General features: G+C 35.3%; 1 protein-coding gene across 9 annotated transcripts in view; it reads right to left on the bottom strand.

Moving 5' to 3' along the window:
* Nucleotides 1-1783: 1783 nt before the first annotated feature.
* Nucleotides 1784-16679, bottom strand: part of WRN (WRN RecQ like helicase) — a 112107-nt gene continuing 97211 nt past the window's right edge. For 8 of the 9 annotated variants that reach the window (XM_065946573.1, XM_065946574.1, XM_065946578.1 and 5 more), the window contains 7 exons: nt 16568-16643; nt 16224-16336; nt 13995-14109; nt 13284-13415; nt 10542-10704; nt 6984-7198; nt 1784-4016 (listed from right to left, as the gene is read on the bottom strand). In XM_065946573.1, coding sequence (XP_065802645.1) covers nt 3897-4016; nt 6984-7198; nt 10542-10704; nt 13284-13415; nt 13995-14109; nt 16224-16336; nt 16568-16643 — 934 coding nt within the window. In that variant the 3' untranslated portion in view covers nt 1784-3896. Of the gene's footprint in view, nt 4017-6983; nt 7199-10541; nt 10705-13283; nt 13416-13994; nt 14110-16223; nt 16337-16567; nt 16644-16679 lie in introns of those variants that run through there. The other variant, XM_065946580.1, reaches the window with a different exon arrangement.

Genomic DNA, 16679 nt, shown 5'->3' with positions numbered 1-16679 from the left:
CAGGGACATCCCTGGAATGCCAGTGTTTGTGACTCTGGCTTCTGCTGCCACGGCCCAGGTTCAATCCCTGGTCAGGGAACTAAGATCCCACAAGTCCCACAACATGGCCAAAGAAGAAGTAAATAAATAAATAAAAGAAATTCCATGTTTCTAAGAATGAATCTGAGGCCAACTTCAGACCTGAGCCTGCTGAAGAAAGATGTTGCATCCAGGAAATTACAGTTCAGTCCATCTGTTCTTATGGTAAAGACTTAGTAATGTGCGAGGGTCATTTTGAACCACTTATTCATACCTGGTGATGAGGCAGATATGTATGAGACGGCTTCCAAAACACTCTGGCAAGGAGTCAGGAGACAGGAGGAAGGAGGCAGGGAGGATTCAAACCAAAACCAAACAAAAGAAACCAACCCAGAAGGTACTCATGGAGAACGGAGAACTTGGGGACCTAGGAATTCCTATGCCTCTGCCTAGAAGCAATAACCAATGGTGTTTTCTCTCGGTCATTCCTTTCAGTAAAAATGATATCCCACAGAAGAAAAGCAGCTAGTCAGTCCACAACTAACCAACCAAACGGGGGCTTTCCTGGATATCAACCATCATACTTTGGTATACAGTACAGGTGCTGGATGTGAATTTGCCTTTTTATCACATAGAACATTGGAAAAATGTGTTCAAGAAATGAGAATTAATCAGATCAGTAGTTTGCTGCCATTGCCTTGATGTGCAGTAAAGTACCAGTGATTTTACTCACACGGCTATGCACCCTCAATGCAAATATCAACACACTACGAAAGGTGAATAACCTCTTGGTATTATAAAAATAGTTTTCCTTCTGCAGATCCCCAGGAGTGTCTCAGGGACTCCTAACAGTCTGCAGACCACACTTTGAGAATCACTGCGCTGTAGAAGGCCCCAAAAAAGATTCTGTGGAAAACTATTTAAGGACATGGAAAAACATGTTCATAATACAACCAAGTGAAATATAATAAAGAACACGTTTGTGTTTGATACTAATTATACTTCTTGAAATAATATGAAACAGAAAAAAATAACAATCACTAATAGGCAGTGATTATATAAATTATAATATATTCACCAAATAACATAGGATATAGCTGTAAAAAAAAAAAAGACGGATACATATACTGACATACAAAGATCTTCACCGTAAACTAAGTAAAAAAACCTTTGTTGCAGAAAATTGTAGGGTGATGGGGATGGGTGAGATAGGACTAGGGAATTAAGAGGTACAAACTATGATATATAAAATAAATGAGCTACAAGAACATATTGTGCAGCACAGCGAATATAGTCAACATTTTACAATAAATGTAAATGGAATATAATCTATAAAACTATTGCATCACTATTTTATACACCTGAAACATAAATTTTAAATCAACTGTACTTCAATATAAAAATAAAAGTAAAAAAACAAGAATGTATGTGTAGCTAGACATGCAGAAGCACATAATGCAGAAGAAATGATTATGGAGAACTGTACATCACATATTTGATAGTGGTTACCTGGAAAGGGGCAGGTACTGGGATGCAGGGAAAAGGGAATATGGTGGACTTTTATGTTTTAAGTGTAGCTTGAATGTTTCACAAAGAATATTCATTCATGTATTATTCATGTAATGAAGCAAAGAAGTGAATATAAAATGGCTTGACCAGATAAATGAAAAGGGTTAACAAATTACCTACCATGGGGACTTCTGTGATTTTTATTTTCTTTTTTTCACTTTTCTGGATTTTTTCATTTTTCTACAATACACATGTATTTCTTCTTTGTTAACAACAGCTATTTTTATTTACAAAGATGTCAAATAAATGTTACATGTTGAACTGCTTAAAGTTATATCAACTGTGATTTACCCAAATCAGTGGCAGGGTTTTGGATATTTCAGTCACATGTGCTAAATAAAGAGATATTAGAATCAAATTCCAACATCATCAAAAGTTAAAGGTACTCAAAGTAATTCAGTTCAGTTCAGTCACTCAGTCATGTTCGACCCTTTGCAACCCCATGGACTGTAGCACGCCAGGCTTCCCTGTCCATCACCAACTCCCAGGGCTTATTCAAACTCATGTCCACTGAGTCGGTGATGCCATCCAACCATTTCATCCTGTCATCCCCTTCTCCTCCCGCCTTCAATCTTTCCCAGCATCAGGGTCTTTTCCAGTGAGCCAGTTCTTTGCAATAGGTGGCGAAAGTATTGGAGTTTCAGCTTCAGCATCAGTCCTTCCAACGAATATTCAGGACTGATTTCCTTTAGGATCGACTGGTTGGATCTCCCTGCAATCTAAGGGGCTCTCAAGAGTCTTCTCTAACACCACAGTTCAAAAGCATCAATTCTTTGGCATTCAACTTTCTTTATAGTCCAACTCTCACATCCATACATGACTACTGAAAAAACCATAGCTTTGACTAGATGGACCTCTAATAGGAAAGTAATATCTCTGCTTTTTAATATGCTGTCTAGGTTGGTCATAGCTTTTCTTCCAAGGAGCAAGCGTCTTTTAATTTCATGGCTGCAGTCACCATCTGCAGCGATTCTGGAGCCCAGGAAAGTAGTGTCTCAAACTGTTTCCATTGTTTCCCCATCTATTTGCCATTAAGTGATGGGACCAGATGCCATGATCTTCGTTTTTTGAATGTTGAGTTTTAAGCCAGTTTTTTCACTCTTGTCTTTCACTTTCGCCAAGAGGCTCTGTAGTTCCTCTTCGCTTTCTGCCATCAGGGTGGTATCATCTGCGTATCTGAGTCTATTGATATTTCTCCCAATACTTGTGCTTGATCCAGCCTGCCATTTCACATGATGTACTCTGGATTTAAATTAAATAAGCAGGGTGACAACATACAGCCTTGACATACTACTTTCCCAATTTGGAAACAGTCTGGTGTTCCATGTCCAGTTCTAACTGTTGCTTCTTGACCTGTATACAGATTTCTCAGGAGGCCCTCTCTTGAAGAATTTTCCACTTTGTTGAAAATTGATCACAGTAATCACACTTTGTTGTGATCTACACAGTCAAAGGCTTTGGCATAATCAATAAAGCAGTAGATGTTTTTCTGGAATTCTCCTGCTTTTTCTATGATCCAATGAATGTTGGCAATTTGATCTCTGGTTTCTCCACCTTGATTTGAAATAGCTCAACTGGAATTCCATCACTTCCACTAGCTTTGTTCATAGTGATAATTAAATAAATGAAAGTTAAGAAAATATATATCTTTATAATTTTCAGTAGGAAAGACTTTTTTTTATTATTTGAAAAATAACAGAAATCATATGTAAAATACAAAATACATAGCTGTCTAGTGCATTTGGTCTCCTTTGTTCTATTCTTTTGTCTATTTACACAGAACCCTAAACGTTTCATTTTCACTGGTCTGGCCCACTAGTACCATTTTAAAATGTGTACAAGAGTGTCTTCTAAAAATAAAAAAAAACAATTTGTAAAATACGCATTCTTCATGTATAAGACAGAATTTCGGTAATACAGGAATATTTCATATCACACACATAATCACTGTACAACTCCTAATCTGTTACCTATATTAAATCATTGCACATTACATACTCCAAACATACATACCATGAAAATAACTGAAGAGATTAGAAAACAGGCAATGCCATGATTTCTTAAAGCAATCTCACAGGAAGGTAACTTAAGATTCTGTCCTAGGAGGTACTCACTCAGACTCTCAGAAGACTCAATTTTATGTGGTTTGTCCAAGGCTGTTTTAAAATGCCAGCTATTCAATAAATAGGTGAGTTTTACTTCAAAATTAGAATAATTTTTAAACAAACACTCCCTACTCTTTTCCGAAATGAAATACAGCTTCCCTCTACAATACAGCAGGACACATAATTCCTCTGACAGCTGCCAGTTTAACTAAAAAGACCCTTCTTTTTGGTCTTGGCCGCTGATTTCTTGCTGGTATCAGGTAAGGTCTCATTTCCTCTGGCAAACCACTCAGGTAATTTTCTCTTGGAGGTTTCAGATGAAGTCTATAGGAAAGAAACAAACAAAAACAAGTATATATATTATATATGTGTATACATATATTTGTACTGCTGTGTGCTAAGTCATTTCAGTCATGTCCGACTCTTTGCGCTCTCACGGACTGTTAGCCCGCCAACATCCTCTGTTCATGGGATTTCTCAGGCAAGAATACTGAAGTGGGATGCCATGCCCTCTTCCAGGGGATCTTCCCAACCCAGGGATCGAACATCTCCTGCATTAAGTTACTAAGTATACACCCATCATCATTCCCTTTTCAAATAAAACAAAATAATGATAACTACAGAGTTTATTTCTGCTTCAAAAGTAAACACATGAGAGACAAAATCACTATATCATTTGTTTAGGCAATTACCTGCCACCCTGTTACGTGTTTTTAGACACTCAAGTGTGGACTCTCATCTGGGAAGGAAAGAACTGGATATTATTTCAGATCCATATTAACTTTGGGTATGCCAAAATGGTGAATTTAATGTTCTGAGGAAGGCATCAGCTTGAGCATGTGTACACACACACACACACACACACACACACAGTTATATTAGTGATTTAAAAAAAAGCACACATGTCCATCTACACTGGTGGACAGATTTGGAGTAGTTCAGGCATCATCAGAACCTTGCAGAGTTGCTGAGACATCATAGGTACTCAAAAAATATTTGCTCAGTAAATGGGGAAGAAAATGATCTTTGATTCATAGACTCTTTTGAGGATCTGCTGCAACTAGGGATCCACTTAGGAAAAAAAAACAAATGTACACATGCACGATATTTTGTTTAATTCTAGGGGGTCCCTTGCACCAAATGAAGCCTCAGAATTCTACGTTAAAAGTCTCTAACTTTTAGGGGAAAAGATTAAACCCAAAGGCAGTGGTTGCCTACTATATGATCTGTACAAGCAGATCCAACATATAGAGAGCAGAAATTTCTTCTCCTTTAAGAAGAAATACCAAGCAATGGGACAAAAATACTAAAAGGCAAAAATTTTTTTAATTTCCTGAAATAAACAAAAATTTTAAAGCTTCAATTTAAGAAAACTTGCCACCAATTTTTAAAAAACTATGTATTTAAAGAATCCACTGTATACCTTAGTATATTAATCAGAACTACCATTATCAAGACATAATCTTCCTCCAGTAAACAGCAGTCACAACAGATGTAAACCTAATGATGCATCAGCTAATAAAGAGAATTTGTTCTGACATTATCTTTTATTAGAAGCCTCATAATTGTAAAATGAAAGAGACTACGGAATACAACCCAGAGTGGCAGAGAAGACGAATGTTAACACATGAAGGATCTTGAAACTTGGCCTCCAACAGACTCTACAGCGCTCAGAGTAGCTTTCTATACTGGAAGGCGGATGGAAGAAAAACTGGCTGGCTGGCTCACTCATCTCATAATCTACTTCCCAGCCTCAATATTCTTGTTCCCCTAAATGGCGAAAAAGAAAAGACTAAATCCAGTAAGCTTAGTGTGGTTTCCACCCACTTACCCACCCTCTCCACAATAACCCCATTCCGCACATACACACGTGGTTGATTCATGTTGTTCAGCGGAAACTAACGCAACACTGCCAAGCGATTACGTCCCAATAAAAAAAAAATCTCCACTTGGTTGTCAGAATAGGATATTATTTCAACAGGAGGAAAGCAAAACTGTTAATGTGTGACTGAAACAATATTTCACTATAAATGTGCTTCAATATTCAGGAAAGATAACAAGTTACACCTTTTCCTGTATTGACAGATACAGCTGGGAAAAAAATAAGGTCTTAGGCACTTGGTATATAGATTTCAGGAATAAAAGGCTGAGAATAGCAGCCAAATTTCACTACCATTGCCCAACATCTATCTTCTTTAATGCCCTTCTTATAGCTAATCAATTGCCAAAATAATGTAAAGAATTCCAGGTAAGCAAATTTCATTAGGTTATCTAGGACATGAATATATACACATCTAACTGAAGTTTTTAAGACCAGTCCCTCTTATTTTTAAGCTATTGAGAAAAAGAGTTTAACTGTTGGAAATCTTATAAAGATTACAACTGAAATAAAATTCCTGATTCTCTAATATAAATAGTAGCAACCACCTATCACTATGCTGAATTTATCATCCAGGAACTAAAGTAATTTTTGAGTTAATTATGATTTTCATAAACTTTTATCACTGAACTTTAGGCCCAGAAGATATTAAATGTCAAATTTTCAAGTCTTTGCAATCATTTGGTAGAGTCACAGTGTCAAAGAAAGTTATTCTCTAATTACTATTTATCTCAGATAAATCATAGAACAATAATTTTCAAAGCATGTGATTTTAATAAAATATACCATGTAAAATAAAATGCTACTAAACTCATGGTTGTTCTCTGATCATGCCAAAGTGCACTGGGATACGCCCGGGGCCATGAGAAACAACGACCCTTGTACCTGAGAGGTTCAGTATAACAGGAACAGAGCATGAAGAGTAACAGAATGACAGACAAATCCCAACATCTAAAAGGTATTTATAATAGAATTTGGGTTTTGGCTTTGCTTTTGACCATGCTACAAGGCATGCTGGATCGTAGTTCTCTGAAAAAGGCCTGACTCTGTGCACCCTGCGTTGGAAGAACAGAGTCTTAACCACTGGACCCCCGAATTTTAGGGAAGCCCCTGAAAGAAAGCGAATTTCCAGGTTACACAGTCCATATAAGGTAGATGTAAAATTTAAGCTGACATTCCCACACAATAAGCTAGAATAGATGGGATTATATTCTTCTTTTCTTGTCATTAAAAAAAAAAATCTCTTTTCTCAGATCAGATTTATGAAACCAAAGGAAATATAGCACAGAGATTTTTTTTTTTAAGTAACCTTCTATCAGAATTTATAACACATCAAAAAATACAACATTCTGCTATTAGGATATGCAAATTGAACACTGACAGTATATGAAAATTCTACATATAATTAACACCTCGGTATCGGTGTCTACTTCTTCCTTGCTTCTCTTAGAATTTGAAGAGCTCTCTTCAGAGTCGGGGAAACATCGCTTTTTGTTGGGATCACATGAAGAGTGGTATGGCATTCTGTGGTCACCATCTTTTTCCAGGATCTTGATTGCCATGTGGATAAGGTACGTGTCAATGTTTTCAGGAACATATATTCTAATTAGTTTAATTTTATTGGTATCTGTAAAATAATTTTTTAAAAGATTTAAAAGTAAATTACATAGAGCATCACAGAAAATTCTATGAGCTGGAAATAATGAAATATTTTGTAGAGAGGAAGGAGGAAGGTGGTCAGAGAAGATGTTCCTCTTGCAAATGCCTACCCCCTCACAGATCGGAAATGGAATAAACACACGGCCCCTTCACTCCTGCACCTCTGCTTCCAAGACCTAGAGTCAGGTCAGCCCATCCACTCTGCAGAACTTATGTTTCAAACTGTCTTTTGAGGGCTGCCCTGAGAATCAAAACCCCCATCCATAGAATTGTTTCTAAAGGAATTATACTTCAAATTCCAAATATCAATTATAAGCTAATTTTTTGAAAATAATTTATTCTTAAAATAGAAGCTAATCATACTTGTAAATAAGATGCTAATAAAAACGATTCTTTCAATGGATATTGAAGCATAACAAAACACATCAACTATTTAAAATGTCTATTAATTGAATATGTTTTCCAAGAAAGATAGATTTTATTTTAAGATCTTATTTGCCCTAACTTTCCACACAAATAAGGGCTGAAAATATCTACTGAAAAAGCAAGTAAAACAATAAGCACTGCCTGCACTCCTTCAGTGGTTAAAGAGATCAAATTACCCTTATTTTTGTGGCATGTCCCTTGGAAGCCACCCTTAATTTTCCAGGGACATGCACATTAAGAATGAAAGAACAAAATTCTTCAAAATATTATCCAGGTACACCATTAAATACACTGCTTCATTTATTAGTAGGCATAGTTAGAATCTCAACTCCATAAAAGAAGCAGCTTAAAATTATGTAAACATGAAAAAAAACTGAAAGAATAAAAAAGTGCAAAATTCCTTAAAATATAGGACAAAATATATTAAGCAAATAAGCATGAAAATAATAAGACATAATTTCTCAGTTCTCAAATACTCTATGTTTAAGATTATATCATAATAAAATACAGAAAATTGCCAATTCAAGATTGTGCAGAATTTAAATGCCAACAAACTGGTTCATTAAAACACCAAATTATGTGCTATGGCTACAGCTAAGTAAAAGACGAAATAATCTATCCGAATCATTAGTGTGACATGGATATCTTCATTTTTTATTATAATTTATAACTCAACAATGTTTCCTCCAGTGAGATAACAAACAGTATTTTATTATGGAAAAATAAGAATTTAAAAATAAAATTTCACATCAATAAATGATATAGTACAGACTATAAATGTACAATCGAAAGAAATAAAGTTTAGATAGAGCTCATGAATATTAACTTCCTCAGTTTTGGCTTTGGAAGTAAACTACAATAATATATATTTTCACAGTATCTGTGTATATACAATGTTTGGACAGAAATATGAAGTGTTTAATAAGTATAATTTAAATTTCATTGTTCTTTGGAATTTCAATTTATGCTAACATCTTTATTAATTCAATTTATTGAATTTATTAATTCAATTGAAATATTAATTTCAATTTATTATTTAACTCTGAATGAAAATTTGCTATACTCAATACATAGTAGTAAAGAAAATAGGAAAAGGTGGGGGGGAACTGCACAAGCTCTTTCAGATGATACTGTATATTATCAAACGGCTTATCAGAGACACATCTTTCTCTAAATCTTAAGAGACAATACATATATAAGGAAAAAAGTAATTCTTGGGTGTTAATATCAAGCAGGCATCTGAGCAAGAGGGCATTTGACTTTCTCTGAAATACTATTTCCTTCTGCACTGAAGAAAGATATTATACAATCACGATTCTGACCCCACAAGTAATACTGTTATTCTTTCTCTGCCTTAACTTCTAGTAAAACGGCAGCTGAAGTTAGAGAGACTGCAGAGTGACCAGCAGAGATAGCTAGCTTCCTCATAAGATACTCACAGCTAAGTGACCTTGGATATTTTATCACAGGACAGGATCTGGCCCTCAGGTTTTCAGATTTACAAACCAGTATTAACCTTAACAGAACCAGGTGAACCAAGTTCACACAATGCCAATTCATTAATTTCCAGTTATGAACTCACAACTATTATATAGATTAGCAAGCCTAGCACATATTTTCCCTATAGAGACTGCCCTACATGGGACATCAAAACATAACCAGAAAGCTGTGACACAGAAGCAGAATTGGTTGTTAAGGTGTCTCCTCCCTCCAATAAGATCTAGACATAATTTATCAGCAGGCCCTTAAAATACTTGAAGGTCTCATCGACCAGGATTAGAAATTGCATATGTCTTTCCTTTAAATAAAAGTTGGCAGAACAACTTTAACATGGTATATAGTAAAGAGGGAAACTCAGGTTCCCTGGAACTTAGAGGACCGCTGCCCAAACCTGTGTTCGCCCCTCTCCGGGCCTCTTAGGTTGATCAGCAGAAGAGATGGAGGTGTTCTTCAGTCAAGCCTTGTTCAGGCCTAGAATGAAGGCTGCCTTTGAAGGTAACTTAAATACCTTTGTTCTCATCAACTAAGTATAGTATTAACTGTGATCTTTTTCACCTTATTTCTAACCTTGGGGGGAGAACTGTATACTTATTCCTGAGTGGGAAAGAATCTGATGTAGTAGAAAGCTTAACTAACTATTTGCACTGCAGCTCTAGAAATGAGGCTTTTGCTATGTCCTCTGCTCTGTCCTAACAGTCCAAAAAATTACATCAGATTTACCAGATTATTATGATACATCTAGTTTACATTTGTACATTTAGAGTACGAAAACCCTTCTAATGTACCTCGTCTTTACTTCTGTAAGAAAGGGATCATAATTCTAAAATAGGCAGATTTTAACATTTTCTGTAAGGCAAACAAAGGGGCTCGACCACAGTTGAGGTTCCACAGCAGAATGGCAGAAGAAAACCCTTCCACGAGGGGCCCAAGAGACCCATCCCTTCAATTTCACAGGGCCTGACACAACTGCCTGGACGAGAAAGGCTAGTTCAGTGAAACCAGTGACAGGGAATCAGAAAGATGTAGGAAGAAACTAAGAGCCGGTAAACTATGGGGAAGGAACGTGTGTTTTTTTCCAAGTGATGAACTGGAAATCAGAGAAGGGTGAAAGAGCTCTGTTTTGGAGATGGGTGTGGAAGGTGTAATCAGAAGCTGAAACAAACAAACAAAACAAGAATTTCTCCGATTCAGGCTTTCCTTTGAGTGATGATGGGAAGAAAGATTATTTTTCTAAAACAAGACAAAGCATTAGAAAAGCAACGTTTGCATAGTAGCATAAAGGGTTAATGTGATCAGAGTGTAAAATATCAGTGGATTGCTTGTTTACTTCATCTGGGTTCAATGACTCAAGTCATTAAGGCTGCAGACAAGGTCACGGTTATCACCTGAGTTGATGGGAGGGTTTCGGATAACATCAGCAATAATCTCTTGAATCTCTGGAGTCAGGCCTGCTCGCTCCGTATCGACTGGGTAGCCAGCTTTCACCGCCTGGGACAAGTGCATGCCGACTGCTGCGAGAGGCAGAGTCCTCTTCTCAGCTATAGCTTTCTAGAGCAACGGCAGCAAAACCACCAGTGAGTTTTTTAAGCTTCCACTGTGTGTATAGAAGCACAAGGTCCAAAACCTTCAGGAAGTAAAGTTTCACTAAGAAATAAAGCAGTGGGCTGAACCTTCATTTAAATTTCTCATTGTAACTAATTCTTCAAAATGACTCACATGCTATTAACTCCACAGGCGCTGCTGCTTTGTATACTTACTAAATTGAATGAAGCAAAACCACCCAGCTTTAGCTAAGAGATCAGTCCCCACCCTTCTGCAATTATTCACCTTAAAAACCCATTAGTAACAGAGAACAGTCATTCTACGTAAGTCTAATAGCTGCCACGACCTTTTAAAAATACAGTAAACTGTAACGAATAAACTGTACACTTCAAATAACACATGGTCTTTCGGTTACATGAACTTCCAGGAAGACAAATGCTAAAATGCTTAGTGATAACATAAGGTTCCTAATGTATTCTATAAAAGGTTCTCAAAAAGACTTTAAAAAGTGCTTTAAACGGGCTCTATTCATAAAATAAAAACAAACACAATTTACAGGTGGCTGTCATCATTTGCCTAGTACTGGACTTAACATGAACTATGCTACATTAAGGACACTGTTACACATTTACGTAGTTTTTAAACAAATGCAGCTCCAAATCCAGTTAAACTGTCTGTTAGATAAAACATTCTTCTCAACATTCAGGAAGTTCAATCACTCAGCTCTAAATTATTTCATGATACTCTTTTTTAACACACCTTGAAAGTCTAAATTTGGACCATATTTGTATGAATGCTGATATTTTCACAAAACAGGGCATTTAAAGCAATATTCTTCATCACTCAAAGGAAGGTTTTTAGTTACTTCCATGTCTACCTAATATCAGGGTTATTTGATACTGGGCATCATGTTACCTAAAACTAATTGTATTATAGCTCCTGATTAATTAGTCCTTAGGCATGTTTAATTTTATGCTTAACTAGCAAGACCCCCCTCATGCTCCCAGGAGGCACAGATAATTACACTACAATATTTCACAATAATATACAACCAAATAATACCAAAAGACCCAAATGAAGATATGCCACTCCTCATATTTTTAACCATGAATATGTAATATATGAAACTTCATATCCTGGCTGAATATGAGAATATAATTTATTCAAAAAATTTAGAGGCTATTCCGTATTTTCTTAGTAATTCCATACAGTTTTACCATACATATTTGGTCCAATTATATACATACAAGCATGTTTAACATGTATATGTTACTGTTTAAATAAGAGACTGAACTTAAAATTCCTATTTATCACCTAATTTGTTTCAAAAAGAGTACAGTGGAATTATTTGGTTCTTTGTGTAATGGCTTTCGAACTTTTAACTAAGGAGTTTGGCTATCTAAGTAGAACATCTATTAATGACTAAGACAAGCTAGAGACTGTTTATTCTTATTTGTATTGAATCTTAAACAGAATAGAAAGTGTGTAATGGGGCCTAGAGCATCAGACACAGAGAATAGGAAAAACAGGCCCTGGCCCATACAGCCTGATCTAAATCAATTTAATATCAGAGAGGACAGGAATGCAAATCAGTGAAACTCAGGGGGAAGCCACTTTCTGCCCTTCTGCCACTAAGAAACCCTCTTCATTTTGTGTATTTTAAAAATCTCCACAACCTTAAGGACTTCTGCCACAATAATGAAGAAACAGGAAGTATGGCCATTTTTCACAGCAGTCAGATTTCTTTCAAAGAGCATCAAGCAGACATGGTTAAGGAAAAAAGAAAAAAACGAACATGACACTAGAGGAGAGAGTGAAAAGCAAGTGTGTTGCTTTTTTAAAACTTATTTCTAGCTTCTTGGACATCCTTCCAGAGATATTCTATGCACTTTTGTATACATACACAAGGATATATGAATATGCGTGAAAATGAAAGAATTACTCAGTCCTGTCTGACTCTTTGCAACCCCATGGACTGTAGCCTACCAGGCTCCTCTGTCTATAGGATTTCCCAGGCAAGAATACTGGAGTGAGCTGCCATTTCCTTCTCCAGGGGATTTTCCTGATCCAGGGACTGAACCCCAGTCTCCTGCACTGCAGGCAGATTCCTTACCATCTGAGCCACCAGGGAAACCCATTTACAAATATATAAGCATGCAAATACATATATATACACATTTATGTAAATTTTTCACACCACTAGGCACCTTCCTTCTTCTACTTAACAGTGTTATCTCAGAGATTATCTATTATCAGTACACACTATAATAGTTTTTTAACTATTAATCCCATTAAAAAAAATAGCTTCAAAATATGGCTGCTTCAACATCCCTAAGCTATAAATGTGTTAATCAGTACCTCTGATACAACCTCTGTAAGATAATCATGTTCAAACTATACTTGCTGATTTTACTAGAAGTAGGCTTAGAAAAAGAAAATGACCTTGTTCTAAAATTAATTATAAAATGAACCAATGTGAAACACTGTAGGATAATAAGAAATTTATCCCAATTTAATACTGAAAAGCTGATGAAATACATTTAGATAAATTTAAAAATTCCCTCTAACTTGAAAGTAACACTTACCAAAGACATTTTCTTATCTTGGAAAAAAGAATACGTGATGGCCACAGATGGTGAAAGTGAGTTGGCTTTATTTTCCAGCACCAAACTTTTCTTCTGTTCTTCCTGTAGTTCTGTGCTTGAAAAGAGGTCTGTCTATACAATTTTAAATGTAGCACAAATGATCAAAAATAATAAACGAAGCTTTAATTTCTACCTACGTTTGAAAGTAAGATAATTTATTAATCCAAAATACAGTACTTAATCAAGTTTTAAAACAAAATCTCTCAACAAAATAAACAGACATAAGCAGCCTTGACAACTACTTTAGTATCTTAATTATGTAACTAGTGGATATCAGTGGGGACAGGGATGGGGGAAGGGGGTTAAGAGGTACAAAGTACTGGGTATAAAATAAGTTACAAGGATGTAATATACAGCACAGGGGAAATAACCAGTATTTTACAATAACTTTGGAGTATCATATATAAAAATATTGAATCACTATATTGTACATATGAAACTAATACTGTAAGTCAACTATACTTAATTTTAAAAATTGGTAACTAATATGTTTTTATAACTGATTTAATATAGAAACTATCCAAATTCATTTTCTAAGGGTTCAGCATAGAAATTAAAATGGAGGGAGAAAATGCTGCTTTTGAAGCATGTTTTGAAATCATCAAAAAAAAGTTTATTCCCTCAGAGCTCCAGTAAACCATAGTATTTTACCTGAACACTATTTATTTGACAGAAATGTCTGATGACTTCCAACAGAGGGGCCAACATCATAGCTTTGCCTTCAGAAACACCATCGATCCTTTTCACATTTTCAACTGTAGTAGGCCTATTATTTTAAAAAATTAAAAACTCAAGAAACCATTGACACATTACTACTCCAGCAACAAAGCTGATAGATATTTAGCATCATACTGATACTCAAGAAACATGTATTAATGTTTGTTCCAGAAACCAAAAACAATGTATAAAACAAGGAATCAGGTTTTGAGTCTTAGAGGACAACTAAGAGGCTAAGAAACTCAGAAGAAAATTTCATTCATTATTTCCAAAGTTTTTATCTGTAACAATAAACTTGCTAACTACTTCAGGCTTTCAATATTTCTTATTGTGTCCAATATGAGGAAAATGTCTGATGTCTTCTTTCTAAAAATTTGCCAATCTAATGATTACTATTTTTCCTTTAAATATCTTCACTTAATATTACAATGTGGTCTTTGAATATGTATTTTTAATGAAATAATTATTATAAAATACATGCAGAATGTAATATTATTAGAAAATTCTTCTCTAAAGTAACATCTCTTGGATGAAATTTTTTAGCAACAGAAACAATTTTTGAAAAGGAAGAATAAAAGATAAGTACAATTACCAAGCAACTATTTTTTGGAAATAATTTCTTCTAAATATTTACTGACCACCTGATCATTAAGCATTGTGCTAGGTGCTTTGCAAAACACAAAAAGATGAGGAATGTAACATATTTATCAGAGTTTAAAATCTAGAGGACACAATACATGAATACCAATAAAAACAAAACCATAGATAAAGCATGATATAGTAAGTGCGACATAATCATCTTTTAAATTTACATTTAAAAGTCCTTTATGAATTCCAGAGAGAAGAATCACTTTGATGATAAGAACATACAGGGCTTCATCAAGCAAATAATAATGTCAGATCTTAAAGGATTTCCTAAAAGGAGTTTTGGGGAATCAAGGGAACTACAAAGCGGAGGCAACATTGTAAATAAGTATATGGAAGCTGAAAAGGAGACTTAAACAAATGTTGAACACTCTAGATAAGATAAAGCATCAAAACTCTGTGACTCAGATGGAAAAGCAGGTTTAAGTCTATAAATGGAAGGCCTTGAATTGTGAGCTAAATAAGTTAAGATGCAGTCTTGAAACCTCAAAATAACCCAAAGGCTCATTTAATATAGTAAATATTTTAAGAGACTCTTCTGTGTCCTGTATTTATATGCATTCAGAAGAACCATGATATTTGCTTCTTTTTGTAGAGAGGGAACAAATCCTCTTTGATGGTCACCAATCCTAAATCTGTAAATTGGGCAGATAATCTTTTAAGCTATAAGTGATTTGTCAAAATTATATTAAATTCCCTGGTGGCTCAGACAGTAAAGAGTCTGCCTGCTATGCAGGAGGCCCGGCTTTGATCCCTGGGTAAGGAAGAACCCTTGGAGAAGGAAACCCACTCCAGTATTCTTGCCTAGAAAATTCCATGGACGGAGGAGCCTGGTGGGCTACAGTCCGTGGGATTGCAGAGAGACAGACATAACTGATCGACTTCACTTTCACTTTCTTTTAAGTTAAAGACTGAGAAACTAGTTAAAAGTAAAGCATGGTAAAGAATGATTAATTTGTTATTCATATATCAGATGAGACACAGAGAGAGAGAGACTGTTAAAAGAGAAACTAGAGGCTTTTACAATAGTTCAAAGGTAATGGTTTGAACTACCACGCTGTCACTAAAAAAACAAAGAAAAGCATAAACGGATTACACAAGGAACAATTAAACAAAAAAGTCTAAAAACTATATAATAAAAGATGGGGCTATATGCTAGAAGAGTAAAAGTAACACCAGGTATTAAAGAGGCGTGATTAGGAGCATGATAGTACGACTAACAAAATTAAGGAATTCAGAAAGTAGAGTTCTGGTATTTGCATGAAATGCACATATGGGGGGTTGGTGGGTAATGTGTTAAGATTTTACAACATATCCTGGTCTGATTGCTGAAAACAGCTGGTTTCATGTAGAAATGTAGGACTAAAGCTCAGTGAAGAGATCACTGGCATCAACACGGGAGATTTGGGAACCACTTCTCAGATGTGACTGCTGGAGAAATAGTCATACCACTTAATGATATATTTCACAAATCTATTATGTTAAAAGAAAGTAAGTTAAAATATGTAAATAGTTTACCTCATTTTGGCCATATCCACCAATATTTTATTTGTTGCCAGAATAGCCGGAGGAACATCCATTGTATTGGCATGTTTCTGCCTAGCTGCTACCAATTTGCCATATAATGCAGTCTGAACAAAAAGCAAATAAACAACATCTGTTTAAATGTGCTTAGAAAAATCCAGTCCTTTATTTCAGAGCTTCAGATATTACATTTCATCCTAGGATGAAAAAATAAACTGAACTGTATCTTAGCCTCTTTGTTAAAGAACAATTTTAAAATACTGGCAAGAGAATTTTAAGCATACTTAGATTCATAAGTATCTTCTCAAAAAATTACTACCTTTCTACAAAAGTCATACCTGAGTCTCCTGCTCTTGAGCTGAAATAACAGGTTCTGAGGACTTGTAATATTTTCCTGGTGATGACACTATGATACTAAAACAATTAAAAGAAAATTAATAACAAAAGCTT

The sequence above is a fragment of the Muntiacus reevesi genome, chromosome 10 (assembly GCF_963930625.1).
Source record: "Muntiacus reevesi chromosome 10, mMunRee1.1, whole genome shotgun sequence".
Lineage (NCBI taxonomy): Eukaryota > Metazoa > Chordata > Mammalia > Artiodactyla > Cervidae > Muntiacus > Muntiacus reevesi.
The sequence above is the reverse complement of the archived record's forward strand: the minus strand, read 5'-3'. Positions and strand labels throughout refer to the sequence as shown.